Source organism: Scomber scombrus, chromosome 7, assembly GCF_963691925.1.
Source record: "Scomber scombrus chromosome 7, fScoSco1.1, whole genome shotgun sequence".
Taxonomy (NCBI): Eukaryota; Metazoa; Chordata; class Actinopteri; order Scombriformes; family Scombridae; genus Scomber; species Scomber scombrus.
This window is the reverse complement of record NC_084976.1, coordinates 29,943,733-29,959,048: the sequence shown is the minus strand read 5'-3', so window position 1 is coordinate 29,959,048 and position 15,316 is coordinate 29,943,733. Positions and strand designations below refer to the sequence as shown.

At 40.0% G+C, this 15,316-nt stretch overlaps 1 protein-coding gene across 1 annotated transcript in view; it reads left to right on the top strand.

Annotated features, from left to right (window-relative positions):
• Positions 1-15,316, top strand: part of mef2d (myocyte enhancer factor 2d) — a gene marked incomplete at its 5' end in the record, with an annotated part of 33,218 nt that continues 17,902 nt past the window's right edge. Inside the window, 3 exons of the mRNA XM_062423185.1 lie at positions 1-163; positions 4,334-4,387; positions 14,228-14,406. Coding sequence (XP_062279169.1) covers positions 1-163; positions 4,334-4,387; positions 14,228-14,406 — 396 coding nt within the window. The remainder of the gene's footprint in view (positions 164-4,333; positions 4,388-14,227; positions 14,407-15,316) is intronic.

Below are 15,316 nucleotides of genomic sequence, written 5' to 3'. Positions count from 1 at the left end.
GCGGCGGCCCTCCAGTTCAGTAATAACCCCGGCGGCGCCCTGGTCACCACCACCTCCTTTGTCACCTCCACCCTCACAGACCCCCGCCTCCTGTCGCCACAGCAACCGGCTCTGCAGAGGAACACCGTGTCGCCAGGGTTACCACAACGACCAGCCAGCGCAGGTAAGAGACACAGCTGGACTGCTGGACCCGACGTGCTGCACAGCTGCGCAGCTTGTTTGTGATTGTGTGAATCCATCATTTTATATAAGTAGACGTCCAGTGTTGATGCTGACAGCTGCTGATTGATCCAACCAGTATGTTACAGTCTGAACGCCACACCATCCTCTCCTAGAAAAACTCCTCTGATGAACAGCATGTGATGAATTTTGCATTTTTCTGAAAGCATAATGAACTAAAGGATGTAAATTGAGGAAGAGAAAAAAAAACACACTCAGAACTTCTTCAAAAAGACTCGACACAGTGCCGCCCACGCTGTTTGATTGACAGGTGCAGAGCTGAAGGCATATAACAGGCATGTGTTGAGCAGAACACAAACACAGCTTTATTCTTTACCTGCAGGAGAAGACACATTAATGCAAACAGTAGAATGAGGTCAATATTTACCCACCAAAAAAAAAAGTGTGCAGTGATTTGTAATGTAAACACAGCTAATGAAGTGGACATTAATTAGTGAATACATCACAATCCCTCGTAGCTTTTTAGGGGATATAATGTTGGATTCTGGCTGTAATTGATATTTTCTCAGTGGAGCATTTAGCAGCTTAATCCTTCTGTCGTCCTCTCAGGTCAAATTGACCCTGTCTGTTTTGACTGTTCCTTCTTTCCTTCCTTCCTTCCTTCTGTCCTTCCTCCCTCCCTCCTTCTTTCATTTCCACCTTCTCTCTTTCTTTCCTCCCCCTACCTTCCTCCCTTCCTTCTTTCCTCCCCCCTACCTTCCTCCCTTCCTCTTTTCCTTCCTCCCTCTTACCTGCCTTCCTTCTTTCCTCCCTCCCTCCTACCTTCCTCCTTTCCTTCCTTCTTTCCTTCCCTCCTTCCTTCCTCCCTCCTTTCCTTCCTTCCTTCTTCCTTCCTCCCTTCCTTCCTTCCTTCGTTCCTTCCTCCCTCCTACCTTCCTTCCTTCTTTTCTCCCTCCCTCCTACCTTCCCCCTTTCCTTCCTTCCTTCCTTCCTTCCCTCCTTCCCTCCTTCCTTCCTCCTTCCTTTCCTTCCTTCTTCCTTCCTTCCTGCCTTCCTTCCTATCTCCCTCCCTCCTTTCCTTCTTTCTTCCTCCTTTCCTTCGTTCCCTCCTTCCTCCCTCCTTTCCTTCCTTCCTCCCTTCCTTCCTTCCTTCCTACCTCCCTCCCTTCCTTCCCTCCTTCCTTCCTTCCTCCTTTCCTTCCTTCTTCCTCCCTTCCTTCCTTGACTCGAGGACAACAGGAGGGTTAAAGAGTCAGATATTTCCCTCAGGAGTTAGTAGAGAGTAAAAACGCTAAAAGAGAGAATATTGGACTTTACATTCAACAGGTGGACAGAAACACGACTCTTAATGCATAATAATAATGTTGCTCTGTATGTAACTGCTGGATGTGGAAATAAACTTAAGAGATGATGATGATATGTCAGAGTTGTAATACTTAATTGAATTACTCAGAATATTAGTTATTCAATCAATCATTGCTCACCTGGAATAAACACTTCCTGACAGAGGACATTAACTTTTAAGTAACTAATCTCTGCTGCTATTACATTAAATGTTAATTATCAGCATGTTTATATATATCATGTATATGTGTGTGTGGCTCATATCCTGTGACCACCGGCTTTAATCTGACCAATGCACTCCTTAAACTCCTGATTGAACTAATGTGTCTTATTGCTGTAATTGGTATTCAACCTTATTCGAGCCCACCTTTTTAGAGACACGGTTGTCATGGCGACGTGGTTACTTAAAGACCTTTTTTTTTTTTTTTTCCTCCATGATGGCTTCTTAGTTACTATTATTTCTCAGGTTTCACAGTACATGTAACATCAAGTGTGTGTGTGTGTGTGTGTGTGTGTGTGTGTGTGTGTGTGTGTGTGTGTGTGTGTGTGTGTGTGTGTGTGTATGAGTGTGTGTGTGTGTGTGTGTGTATGAGTGTTCGTGTGTGTGTATGATTGTGTGTGTGTGTGTGTGTGTGTGTGTGTGTGTGTGTGTGTGTGTGTATGAGTGTGTGTGTGTGTGTGTGTGTGTATGAGTGTTCGTGTGTGTGTATGATTGTGTGTGTGTGTGTGTGTGTGTGTGTGTATGAGTGTTTGTGTGTGTGTATGATTGTGTGTGTGTGTGAATGAGTGTTTGTGTGTGTGTATGAGTGTGTGTCTGTGTCTGTGTGTGTGTGTGTGTGTGTGTGTGTGTGTGTGTGTGTGTGTGTGTGTATAAGTGTGTGTGTGTGTGTGTGTGTGAGAGTGTGTGTGAGAGTGTGTGAGAGAGTGTGTGTGTGTGTGTGTTGATGCCTGTTTGCTCAAATAAACACACAATGCCTCACAATGACAGGAATCCATCATTTCTTTTGAATCGGGGGGGGGGGGGTTGTTGCACTCCTGCGTTGCGTGCTCCCGCTGCCTCTTTGTGGCGAACCAATCCTTCACTCTCTGACTAAAAGGATTTGTGCCCCATTTTTGCGTCTCAGACAAGGTTACTTATCAAGCTTTGTTCCGACCAGCGTAATCTCATTGTAAGTCAGAATTAGGTGATGTAACGCGCAACAAATGCATTACAGCATCTTTCATAACATGCCGTTCTCCGAAGCAGGAGGGTTTCACATAGCAGTAATGGACCCCCCCCCTCCCTCAGTGGTGCAGATACTCCGCTGTGCCCTGCTATGCACCCCCACATCACCAGAGCTGTATTGGGTTCATCATATCTGCTTATTGGTGTTTTTCCCATGTGTCTTTCCCAGCCAGATATTTCTCAGTCACCCCTCATGACCCTAAACTACCCCCCCCCCCTTCCTCCACCCCCTCCCACCAACCCCCCCCCTCCCTTGAGTTTCTGCTTTTCTGAAGCCAAAAGCTGAATCTGTAGCAGAGAAGGGAAAATGAGTGTCAGCGTAGAAATATGCTTCACCTCGACTAACTGCTACATTAAAAATGCTGCTTACATGTTGGTGCAGTAAAACCAGTCATCCAATAATAGAAATAATATAACACTCACAACTTTTATACTTTTATAGTATTAACATGTTATATGCATGACTTTTACTAGAGATGGACTCTCTGTACATTGTGATATTGCTGCTTTTACTTAAGCGAAAGATATATATATTTTTTAAACTTTATTTATATAGCAAAGCTTCACAGTTGATTGACAAGCAGATAATGAGACTGAATAAGTGACAACATAAAGAAAAAGGAGTAAAAAATGATGAAAGAATTAATTAAAAAGAAGAAGAAAAAAAGAAAAAATTGAGAGCAGTGCACACAAAAGAAAATAAGAATTTAAAAAATGTAAATAAAGTAAATAAATAAGAAGACGAAGAAGAAGAACTTTATTTGTATAGCACCTGTCATACATACAGGAGCATAAAGTATATATATTATAATAAAACAAGAAAGAGGACAGAAATAAAAACATTAATGTAATATAAGATGGAATATATGAATAAAAATAACAATAAAAATAGTACATAGTTTAAGTAAATTTAAAACAATTTGTAAAAGAAATATAAATAAGAGGAAATAAAGAATAAATAGATAAAAATAAATGTAAAAACGGGATTTTAATGCTTTTTCAGATTTTTAGACTAAACTCAAATATGTCTTGATTAAAATGAAACCATTCAAACTTTGGATATAGTATTATTATTATTTTATTTTAACTCCTTTGTTTAACACTGATTGCATTGAGCAGTTTGTTATGATGGGTTAAAAATATGTTTATATCCCCAAATTAAGCTATTAAAAAGTCTTGTTTTGGTCGTTTAACTCAAATGTTTTATTAATAATATGAACATTTTTAAACTTATTTTCAGACACATAGCACATAAAGAAAAGACACATAATACACATTATAATTCTCCTTTTAAAACAATATTTTAAATGACTTTCTTTCCCTTCACACACAACATAAGCACCATTGAATCCAGCACTTAGAAAATTAACTGTAAAAATGTAGAATTGAAACCAATTGACGGCCCTTGATGAAGTGAAGTGGGTGTCGATGGCAGCGGCTCTACTTTTAACGACTCACTTGATTTTAATGATTGAAGTGGAACATGCAGCGTTTTCCATTTAGTGCTGTTCAGATTAAACTCTTTCATATGAAATGTTATATTGTTGTAATGATGAAGTGTGTGTGTTCTGCTGTGTGCTGCAGGTGCTCTGTTAGGAGATCTGGGGAACTCAAACGGAGCGTGCCCGAGTCCAGTCCGTAAGTAAAAGTGTTTTTTTTTTTTTTTTCTTTTCTTAATGTCACGTTCATGCAGAGCGTCTTCCTCTATTTTAACCGGACGTTTTAAAAGGGAAATGATTTTTTGAGCCTGACTTAAACACAGAGACATGCAGAATATTTTTTATGTGTGGCAACAGGCTCCGTCACGTGTCCGAGGCTCACACACACACACACACACACACACACACACACACACACAAACACGTAAACACCTGTTGACTGGCGACAGCTGAGAGTCACAGTACAAGCTTCTTGTAAACAGTCCAAAGAACAGAATGGGTTTCAGGTTGTGAGACAGAAACAGGAGAGCGAGGGTTTAAAAAAAAAAAAGAAAAAGAAAAAAAAAAGAAAGAGGAACAGAAACGGACAGAAAATGACATATAAACTAATGTTCAACTACAGAAATGTAGAAAAAGCAGAAGTAAGTTTTCTTAAAGGTGCAGTGTGCAGAATTTAGTATCATCGACTTATAAAAATATGTTATAAGTGTGTTTTAATTAGTGTATAAGCCCATTAAAGTAAGAATCATTGTGTTTGCTTTATATAAACAAAGGGAGAAGAGTTTCTACGGTAGCCCAGAAGAGACAAACCACACACACACACACCAGAGACGGACTTTCACTTTTTAAAAACAAGAGTTTTGTGGCCATCGTAGCTTGAAAGAGGAAGGAAGTGGCTGGTAAAGTTGGTACATTAGACCTTTAAGTTTGACATTATTACTCATCTGCCAGCTGATAAGTGACAGATGCTCTAAAAGTTAGTATGAAATCCACTTTAAGACTTAACTTGAAGCATTTATCTTTAATTTGACTGCTAATTAATTGACGAATCAGTGCTGCACGTTTGAATTTGGTATTTTTTATTCGTCTTAAGGTGGAAACATTTAAAGATCACCTTAAAAATCACACATAAAAAAAGCATTTCCTCACTTTTTGTGTTAAATGTTGTGACTCAGAATCATAATTGTGATGGTTAAGTGTTGGGAAATGAAGTTTGGATTGTTCACGGTTGATAGATTTTGGTTAAAAAATACAAGAGAATATGTTTTATATGAATATTCTTCTTGTTGTTGTTATTTGGGTGAATTGTCCCTTTTTTTTTTAGATTAGAAAAGAGGAAAGATAGAGGAAGAAATTTGGTCTTATGACAGCAGATAACATCTTTAAAAACAGCTAAAAATCAGACGTATAATGAGACTGAACTGCTGCTTAATTCACTTTATTGACTCAGTCTGACGTTGTGTTTATAACAGCTGATTTCTGTTGTTTTCAGTTTTATATTTTGACGTTTCCATCGAGCCTTGTAGTAGCGGTTGCTTGTTGTAGTTCATTTAATGTTGTGGAAGAAAAACTCAGATTTAAATAGAAGTTTTGTCTATAAGTCAACATGTGTGTGTGGCTTCCTTCTCCTCATAGACGTTAGCAGCTATTTATACAGTAAGATGACATCGCCTCTCTTAATCCTAACTGGAGATGTAGCTGTTTGATTTTTTTTAGAGGTGTGAAACCAGGCGTGTGTCAGATCTTTTGAAATGAATAAAAAAAAACTGGGTTGATTTAGGTTGATGATGAAAGTCGAGTCGGGGGCCAAAAGAGCCAAATATGGAGTGACCGACACGTCATATTTAGAAATGGTGTCAAACTCCGAATTTTAAAAGAAAAAAAAAAGCTGAAATCCCGTCAGCAGCCTGTTTAACTCTTCAGCTCGACCCTTTCCCGTCTTCACCCCTCCCTCCCTTCTTCCTCCCTTCCTCCCCCCCTTTCATCCTGTCTCCCTCAGCTGTTCCCCCTCGTCTCCTCTCTCTGGAATAATCTGCCGCCCCACCCCGAATCCCCCCCCCCCCCCCTCCCTCCATCCAACTGTCCCTCATCTTGGCACAGGACTCTCCTCAGAGGTGACTTTGACGCTGGCCAGAGCTCTCCCCTTAAATCCCATTAGCCGGGGACAGATACTGCCAGCCAGCTCGTAGTAATAGATATGGTGGGAAGGTGTTTTTTTCTTTCCTTTCTTTCTTTCTTTCTTTCTTTCCCTTCTTTCTATATGCACACTGTAAAGGTTTTATCTCAGGCTGTAGGTAAGCCATGAATCAATACATTTATAATAATAACTTTCCAGCACTGCAGTGAATCAAAGCACCAACAATACACCAAAGCCAAGAGTATAAACAGTGAAATGGTGTCTAGTAAATGAGTTAGAAGTTTTGAATCAAAAAGAGGAAGTGCAGATCAGCCACACGATGACATCACTTCCTGTTGATATCCTCTTATAGTACTAAGTATGTAAAGAAAAGCTAAAGTTTGGCAGATTTTATGTTGATTTTTATCTTTGTAGTGTATGAAATCGGCTCTAATTGATCAAAAAGCATCCAGCTCTCATCTTTGAATGGCAATAATACATTAAGAGTCTGCTCATTATCTTCTTAAATGATCTATTTTGTTTGTTTAGTCTATAAAAATATTAAGACAATGGTGAGAAATGTCGATTATTATTTCCCAAAACTGAAATTAACCTCCTCAAATGTTTTGTTTTGTCCCCACTAACAGTCCACAAGCCAAATATATTCAATTTATTGCCATAGAGGACTAAAATAAAACAGTAAATATTAATATTTAAGAAGCTGGAAACTGAATTTTGGCAATTTATATAAAAAAAAAATGCTTAAAATGATTCATCGATTATCAAAATACCCAAATTTCCTCAAAGATCCTGCTCTCTGAAAGATTCCTTAAGGATTAATGGCCCATGTATTCATGAGTGGAACATACATTTGTGCTTTAATCCCAACAGGTGGGATTATTACTGCTTTAAAAGTAAATCACACTTGCAGGCGATGGCGGCTGCCGACAGCTGACGAAGCTCAGCTGTGACCAACTTTTCCCCTCTGCCAAGAAAGTTCAGAGTTTATTCACTTCATCACTATTAATACAAATAAAGAGACGTCCATTGATTTATTGTGTTTCAATAAGAGAAGTCAGGGCAGGTTTATTCAAGATAGGCGAATATCACAAATCATAAATTAGCCTGAGTGCGTTTTACAATCTGTACGCCCACGATTCAAATAAGGAAAAACGCCTAAAAAAAAAAAACTTTTAATGGGGAAAAAATGGAAGAAAAATGTCAGTGATCGCTCTCTGGGGACGAATAGACCCGAAATAGATGCTGTGTGTACCAAATAAACCAAAGATAGAAACATGACAGACAGCATGGAAAAAAACAGGATGAGAAAATTATAGATTACAGAAAAAATTCTATTAATTTTAATGTGAAGTCAGAACAGCTCCCCCTAGTGGTGGAAGGTTGTAATGCACCGTAACAGTCGGGAAGTTGTTTATCTTGTCTCCTCCGTGAGTAGAAACATGAAACCTCTTTGTCCCGAAACGCAGCTCAGGTGACCCGATCCACCCGGCTGATTCCTCTTTTATCTATTATCTCTCGCTCCCTCTTTCTTTTTTCAATCTTCTCTTCTAATCTTGTTTTTCTCCCAGTCCTCTTTTTTCCCTCTCTTTTCACTTTTGCTTTTCTTTTGACCTCCTTTCCTTTCCACATGTCTCCATCCTTCACTCCTTCTCCTTCATCTCTTTCTCATATCTCTTCCTCTTTACTCATTTCCCTTCACCTCCTCTCCTCCCTTCTTCTTCTTCCCCTCTCCTTCCCTCTCTCTCTTTTTTCCCTCTCTTTTCACTTTTGCTTTTCTTTTGACCCCCTTTCTGTCTCTCATGTCTCCATCCTTCACCTCCTTCTCCTTCATCTCTTTCTCCTATCTCTTCCTCTTTACTCTTCTCCTTCTCCTTTTCCCTTCACCTCCTCTCCTCCCTTCTTCTTCCCCTCTCCCTCTCTCTCTCTCTCTTTTTTCCCTCTCTTTTCACTTTTGCTTTTCTTTTGACCTCCTTTCCTTTCCACATGTCATCCTCTCATGTCTCCATCCTTCACTCCTTCTCCTTCATCTCTTTCTCATATCTCTTCCTCTTTACTCATTTCCCTTCACCTCCTCTCCTCCCTTCTTCTTCCCCTCTGCCTCTCTCTCTCTCTTTTTTCCCTCTCTTTTCACTTTTGCTTTTCTTTTGACCCCCTTTCTGTCTCTCATGTCTCCATCCTTCACCTCCTTCTCCTTTCTCATATCTCCTCCTCTTTACTCTTCTCCTTTCCCTTCACCTCCTCTCCTCCCTTCTTCTTCCCCTCTCCCTCTCTCTTTCTCTCTCTCTCTCTCTCTCTCTGTGCTCCTCTCTCTCTCTCTCTCTCTCTCGGATCTGTCGTTCTCAGCTGTTGTCCAGGGACTCAGGGCTTCGGGAATGTCACCATTGACGTCACCCGGCATTCCACACATTCCCACGCCCAGCCTCGCGTAATAGGAGACATCACACACACACACACGCACACACACACACACGCACACACACACACACGCACACACACACACACACACACACACACACAGAGGAGAGCACATGTGAAGGGTACAAAAAAAGTACAAACAAACAGTCAACATGCATAAATAAAGCCACACACACACATCGATGTTCCTGTGACTCACTCTATACTACTACTAATAATAATAATAATAACAATAATAATAATAGTATGTTCATGTGGGCTTCACACACATATTATGACACAATCATCTCACAGTTAAGCACAATACAAAACACATAGATTTTTTTTTTTTTTTAATAAGTTTGGAATAAAATGAACTTTAAATGTCCTCAGGCATCAAATATCCAATAATTGTTTTCAGGCTTCAGTGGATGCTGCTTCTACACATACTACAGTCTGTTAAATGAAGCAGAGTTTATCTTATTAAAGATAAAGTGAAGCCAAAAAAAAAAAAAAAGGTTGAGAATCTCCTTCTTTAATATCTGAACTTGCTCGGAGTAACTTCAGTAACATTCCCTCATATGAGATAAAAACACGTTATCTCTCCGTGCAGATATTTGTTCTATTTGTCTAAACTTTAAGATATCTTATGTCTTCTTTTATGTCAGTGTGTTAGAGGTTATTGGGGTTTTATTTTCTGGTATTTACAGCACTGAACCTTTAAAAATGTCAACCTCTTTTCCCAGAAACAGTATCCCAAGTTACTGATTACTCACTGTTGGCAGGGACTATTTCTTCCTTTAGGAAAGTAGATCCGGTCGGACGTTTCCTGCACAAACACATTGCATGTTTTTTTATATATTTAAGGATACTTTCTGGATTATTTGAGCATCACAAATAAGATTCCTTCACTTTCATTGTCTTGGAGGGTGGAGGCTCGAATTAAAACCATCTGCATGAGAATCCACCGCTGGACGTATGTGTGTTTAGTAATGTGCTGACAGCTCAGTTAACGCACATTATGCAAAACATTTAGCTCCTCATGGGAGTCGTCCCTCGTCAGATGTACGGTAGTTAATATCGAGTTACATTTCTCCGTCCAAACTGTGCAAATTATCACTTTCTTTTTTGCGTCAGTGTTCTGTGTTTTTCCACCATTTGTTGTTCTTCTTCTAATCCGAACACACACACACACACACACACACACACACACACACACACACACACACACACACACACCAACTCTCTACAAACAAGAATGCATCTTGAGGTTTTAGTAAAAAATGACTTTAGTGCATCATGAACACACAAATATGCATAAATAATCTGCATCTGTGGATTCCAGTGAAACCATTACAGTGTAAACACACGTACGCACATGCACACACACACACACACACACACACACACACACACACAAACAGATGCCAGCACTCAAGGCTGTTTTCTGTAAGGGGATTTGTTGTTGGCTTTAAGGCACCTGTAAGACATTTCTATCACATGATCACACTGAAAGTCACACTCGGGTTCATGGTGTGTGTGTGTGTGTGTGTGTGTGTGTGTCTGTGTGTGTGTGTGCGTGTGTGTGCGTCATTAACTCGGGGTCACCGCAAAGCCACCTAAGCCTCTTCTTTTACACGCAGACACGAACGCAACGCAACCAGCAGCAGATTCCCATCATCATGTTCAGTGTACATAACGCAACGACGACAACACACACACACACACACACACACACACACACACACACACACACACTCACACACACACACACGCAGGGTCGCTGTGCGTCAACATGACACAGGTGATCTCATTGGTCAGATGCCTGCAGGGAAACTCTTTGCCATCTCTCCCTCCTTCTTTCCATATGTCTTTACCTTTCTCTCTCTCTCTTTCTCTCTCTCTTCCTCCCTTTTTGTCACCTTTACTCCTTTCCTTCTTCCTAGTCTCCTACCTCCTTCCCCATATACCTCCCTATGTTTTCAGTTCCTTCCTTCCTTCCCTACCTCTTCTCCTCCACCTTCCTCTACCTTACCTCCTACGTATTTCATCATTCTGTACTTTTTCTCATCTTCCCTACCTCCTTTCTCACTTCTCTATTTCATCCCTCCTTCCCTTTTTCTTACCCTACCTCCTCTCTCTGCATCCTTCCTTCCTCTCTTACCTCCTCCTCTTTTTTCCTTTCTGTCCTTTTCTTCCTTCTCTACCATCCTCCATTTTACCGCCCTCGTCTTTTCTGTCTGGCTCTGTCTTTCTTTTCTTTCTTCTCTTCTTCTCTACCTCTTCTCCTTCTTTTTATTTTAATGTTTTTTTTAACTTCGAACTCTTAACTTCGTTTTTTTTACATTTATGGATCACGGCTGACTCGTTTTACTGTTTAGGGGAAATAATAAAAAGAATAAACTGTAACTTCAAATGAACTTGTTAACTCTTCATCTATATTTTCCCTCTTTTTCCTTCCATGAAATGTCACCCTATCACCCCTCGTTTACTCCTTCACTCCTTCTTTCCCTCTTTGTGTTCTCCTCCCCAACTTTCTTCTCCTCTGTCTCCCTCCCTTTTCATCTGATAGCAAAGGTTGTTGTTGTTGTTGTTGTTGTCAGGTTCAGTTTGTATATGGGCTAAGTGTGTTTGTGTGTGTGTGTGTGTATGTGTGTGTGTGTGTGTGTGTGTGTGTGTGTGTGTGTGTGTGTGTGTGTGTGTGTGTGTGTGTGTGTGTGTGTGTGTGTGTGTGTGTGTGTGTGTGTGTGTGTGTGTGTGTGTGTGTGTGTGTGTGTGTGTGTCTCTCTCCCTGGAGTGTGTGTGACTGAGATGAAGCAGAGTCACATGCCGCTGTCGTCTGGAGGCGGCGTCATGGAGAGCTGCTATCTGCTATCACACACACACACACACACACACACACACACACACACACACACACACACACACCCTGACTTCGCCTGTCCATAGGGAATACAGCCTCCATGTTTGTATGTGTGTGTGTGTGTTAGAGCTTTGGAAAGTCCCTGCTCTCTCTGACTGAGTCTCTGTTTGTCTTTTTATCCCCAGCAGCACGGACAGGCTGCAGTCTGCTGGAGTCTTGTCGTCATGACACCCAGACCCCCACATGTTTAAAAAAAACAACAACAACAAAAAAAAAAAACAGCATCTTGAAAAATCAATAAGCAATAAATGAAAACGCAGTAGTCCAGGGTTAGTTAATACGTCCACTACAGAAGTACATTGTTTGAGTTTTAAAGTAGAAAAGATACAAAAGTGGAAAAATAAACAGAATAATTTGATTAAAAACTTAATAAATTTAAAAGGAAAATAGAGAATATTCCTTTAACCCTTTACATACTGTTCATATTCTGACTTATAATTAATCTTTACATCAATTCACATTCAAAAATTCACCATCAGTCATTAACACACGTTTGGTTAATCTATTATTTAAAAAAAAAAAAAGACATTTACAATCACTATTTTACAGTCCAGGACAACATTTAATAGAATATGATGAATAAAGGCAAGATTTTTTATTAAATAAACACTGATTTTGTACATTTGCATGTATAAAAATATGTATCAGCTGCACAAAAGTTTAAAAAAAGATGTGTTTTATTTCCATGTTTGTATTCAGTGGGTCACATTAGGGAAAGTCCCGCTGTAAGAAATGTGTATGTGATGTTTTTACAGCTTTCAAATGAAAATATGGGTCAAATGTCACCCTGAATATTAGTGTTAAAAGCAGCGATAATGTCAAAAAGAAACAGAATAATTTGATTAAAAACTTAAAAACATTCTCACTCTCTCACACACACACACGCACACACACACACACACACACACACACACACACACACACACACACACACACACACTTTTCTGTGACTGAAGCATGTCAGGCATTGTTGTTGTATCTCACAGAGTAACTGTTGCGTTTACTTTAGTTTGCTGTGTGACCGGTTGTGTTATTTCAAAGGAGGGAGCGTTCAACACAAACGTAGCGTTCTGTAATCACGCCTGTCATGCTGCTGGAATTCACCCAGGAGGAAGAAAAATACTCTACACTGCAAAAATAGTCTTTTTCTGACAGATACAATATTCAGGATTTTTTTCTTAGCATCAATAATTCCTTTAAAAAGTGTCAAATCAAAACAGCAGAATGGGATATATCTTATTTTCTGTGCTGTGTTGTATTATTATGTCTTGTTTGGTGCCATCAAAACAGTCCAAAACCCCAAATATTGAAAAAACATGAAAATCTCATATTTGAGAAGCTGAAACCAGCATTTTTATTTATTTTTTTAGCATTTTAGCTTTAAAAAAAACTTCTTAAATCATGAATCAATTATCAAGTTGTTTCCCCTCTCTCACTCTATTATGCTCTTAACCCTCCTGTCGTCCTCCGGGGTCAAATTGACCCCATCTCTTTTGACTGTTCCTTCTTTCCTTCCTTCCTTCTTTCCTTCCTTCCTCCCTCTTTCTTTAATTTTTCGTTTGTTCTTCCCCTCCTTCCATACTTCCTTCCTTCCTTCCTCCCTTCCTTCTCTCCTTACTTCCTTCCTTTTTTCCTCCCTCCCTCCCTCCTTATTCCTTCCTCCTGTCCCTCCTTCCACCTTTCCTTCCTCACTTCCTTCCTTCCTTCCTCCCTCCCTCCTTAATTCTTTCCTTCCTCATTCCTTCCGTCCTTCTTTCCTTCCTTCCTTCCTTCCTTCCTCCTGTCCTTCCTTGACCTGAGGGCAACAGGAGGGTTAATCAGCACTCTCATCTAATGCACAAATTCAAAGAAAAAGATTTCTGCCTTTAAACCTTCATCAGAACAAATGTTGGTCAAAAACAAGCTTATAAAGACAGGCATTCATGCAAGGACTCATGGGAAATGTAGTTCACGGTTGTAGTTCTAAAGCTTGAGTTACATACAGTACTGAGCTCCGGTGATTGTGATTTATATTAGAAACATGCTGAAATAATTTTACTGCATTTGAAGTTTGGTTTTTTTTTTACAAGCAAGAATTTTAGGGCTGAACAAATTTACCCAAAGCTGACTTGTATAGATGGATATTTTTTGCAGTGTAAGATGGAAAGAGTCCAGGGACATTTGTGTGAGTTTGTTTTCACCGAGCGCAGAGAGACGACTGAAACAAAAGAGCAAAGATGCAAAGAGAGAAAGAAAAAGAGAGAGAGCGAGAGAGAGAGAGAGGGAGAGAGAGAGAGAGAGTGGAAATAAAATAGTTGTGGAGAGAGCGTGACACGGTTTTGATGTAGAGGAGCTGCACAAAATCAGAGACGCCAAAAAAACTGTTTGAGCTGCAGAAATGATGAGGAGCATGTGGTGTGACAGAGCGATCCAACACGCTAATGAGAGCACACACACACACACACACACACACACACAAAGAGCTGAGTGTACGCATCCAGGAAAACAAGCACAGACTGTCATGAGTTCACAGGTAGAAACAGACAAACACACAATCTCCTCCATTTCACTAAATCTCTCTCTTTTTTTTCTCTCTCTCTCTCCAGCTAACGGCTACATCAGTGCCAGGGCCTCCCCGGGCCTCCTCTCCGTCTCCAACGGCAACAGCCTGGGGAAAGTAGTCCCAGCTAAGTCTCCGCCTCCGCCCAGCCCTCAGATGGTCAACAGCCGCAAGCCGGACCTGAGGGTCATCACCTCGCAGAGCGGCAAGAGCCTCATGCAGCTGGTGAGGAAAAAGCACAACTACGGCAGCCACACGGGGACAAAAAGCTCACAGGGGACAGGGTGAAAAATGTTAGAAATGAGACAGAAAACACTTTAGTTTATATAAAAATTAATTATCAGGTGGTTTCTGTCTCATACCTGCTCAGTGCTGTGGATTATAAGCAAGCAGTAAGATTCATTTGATCACATTTCAGCCAATCGTGGTTAAAAATGCTCAATTATGTGTCAAATTAGGTCTTGTTAAGTTTATTTATGTAGCATTTTAAAGCAAAATATTATTACTCATATATTATTCAAAAGCCTTTTGAAGCCTTCAGAAGGGATTTTAAAAGAAGAAGATACTGATTTAACAAGTGTGAGTTAATCAGGCAGGTTGCAAAGTAGAGCTTTGTGCCCTTTAGTCTTATAGTTTTATGTGTTTTTGTTTGGAGTCTCATTCTGCATTCTGAATAATTCAGAGTCTATGAATTGCTGTCTGATTTCTGCCGCTACAGTCATCTAAACATGAGGAAATGACAGCGATGAATGATGGAGTCTGTGTCTCTGAAGCTCAGATATGAACAGATGTTACAGATGTTACTGAGATGATAAAAAATGGACAATATTACTATAACATGAAATTCAAAAGTAAGGTTGAAATCAAATGAGATACCCAGGTTTCTGACAGAAGACTTAGTGTGGTGAGGATTTTAAGGATCTACATGTTAAGATCTCAGTCAGCAGACTTCCAGTTTTTAAATATAAATTAGAGAGTTTTTTTTATGGTGGACAAGCAAGTTGGACATTCATGCTTTACAAGGAGATATATCTGTGCATCATCAGCAAATATTCACATAGTCGGAGCATACTTTATATAATGACAACAGCATTGGTCCCTAAATGGAGCCCTAAAAGGAGCCCCAACATCTACT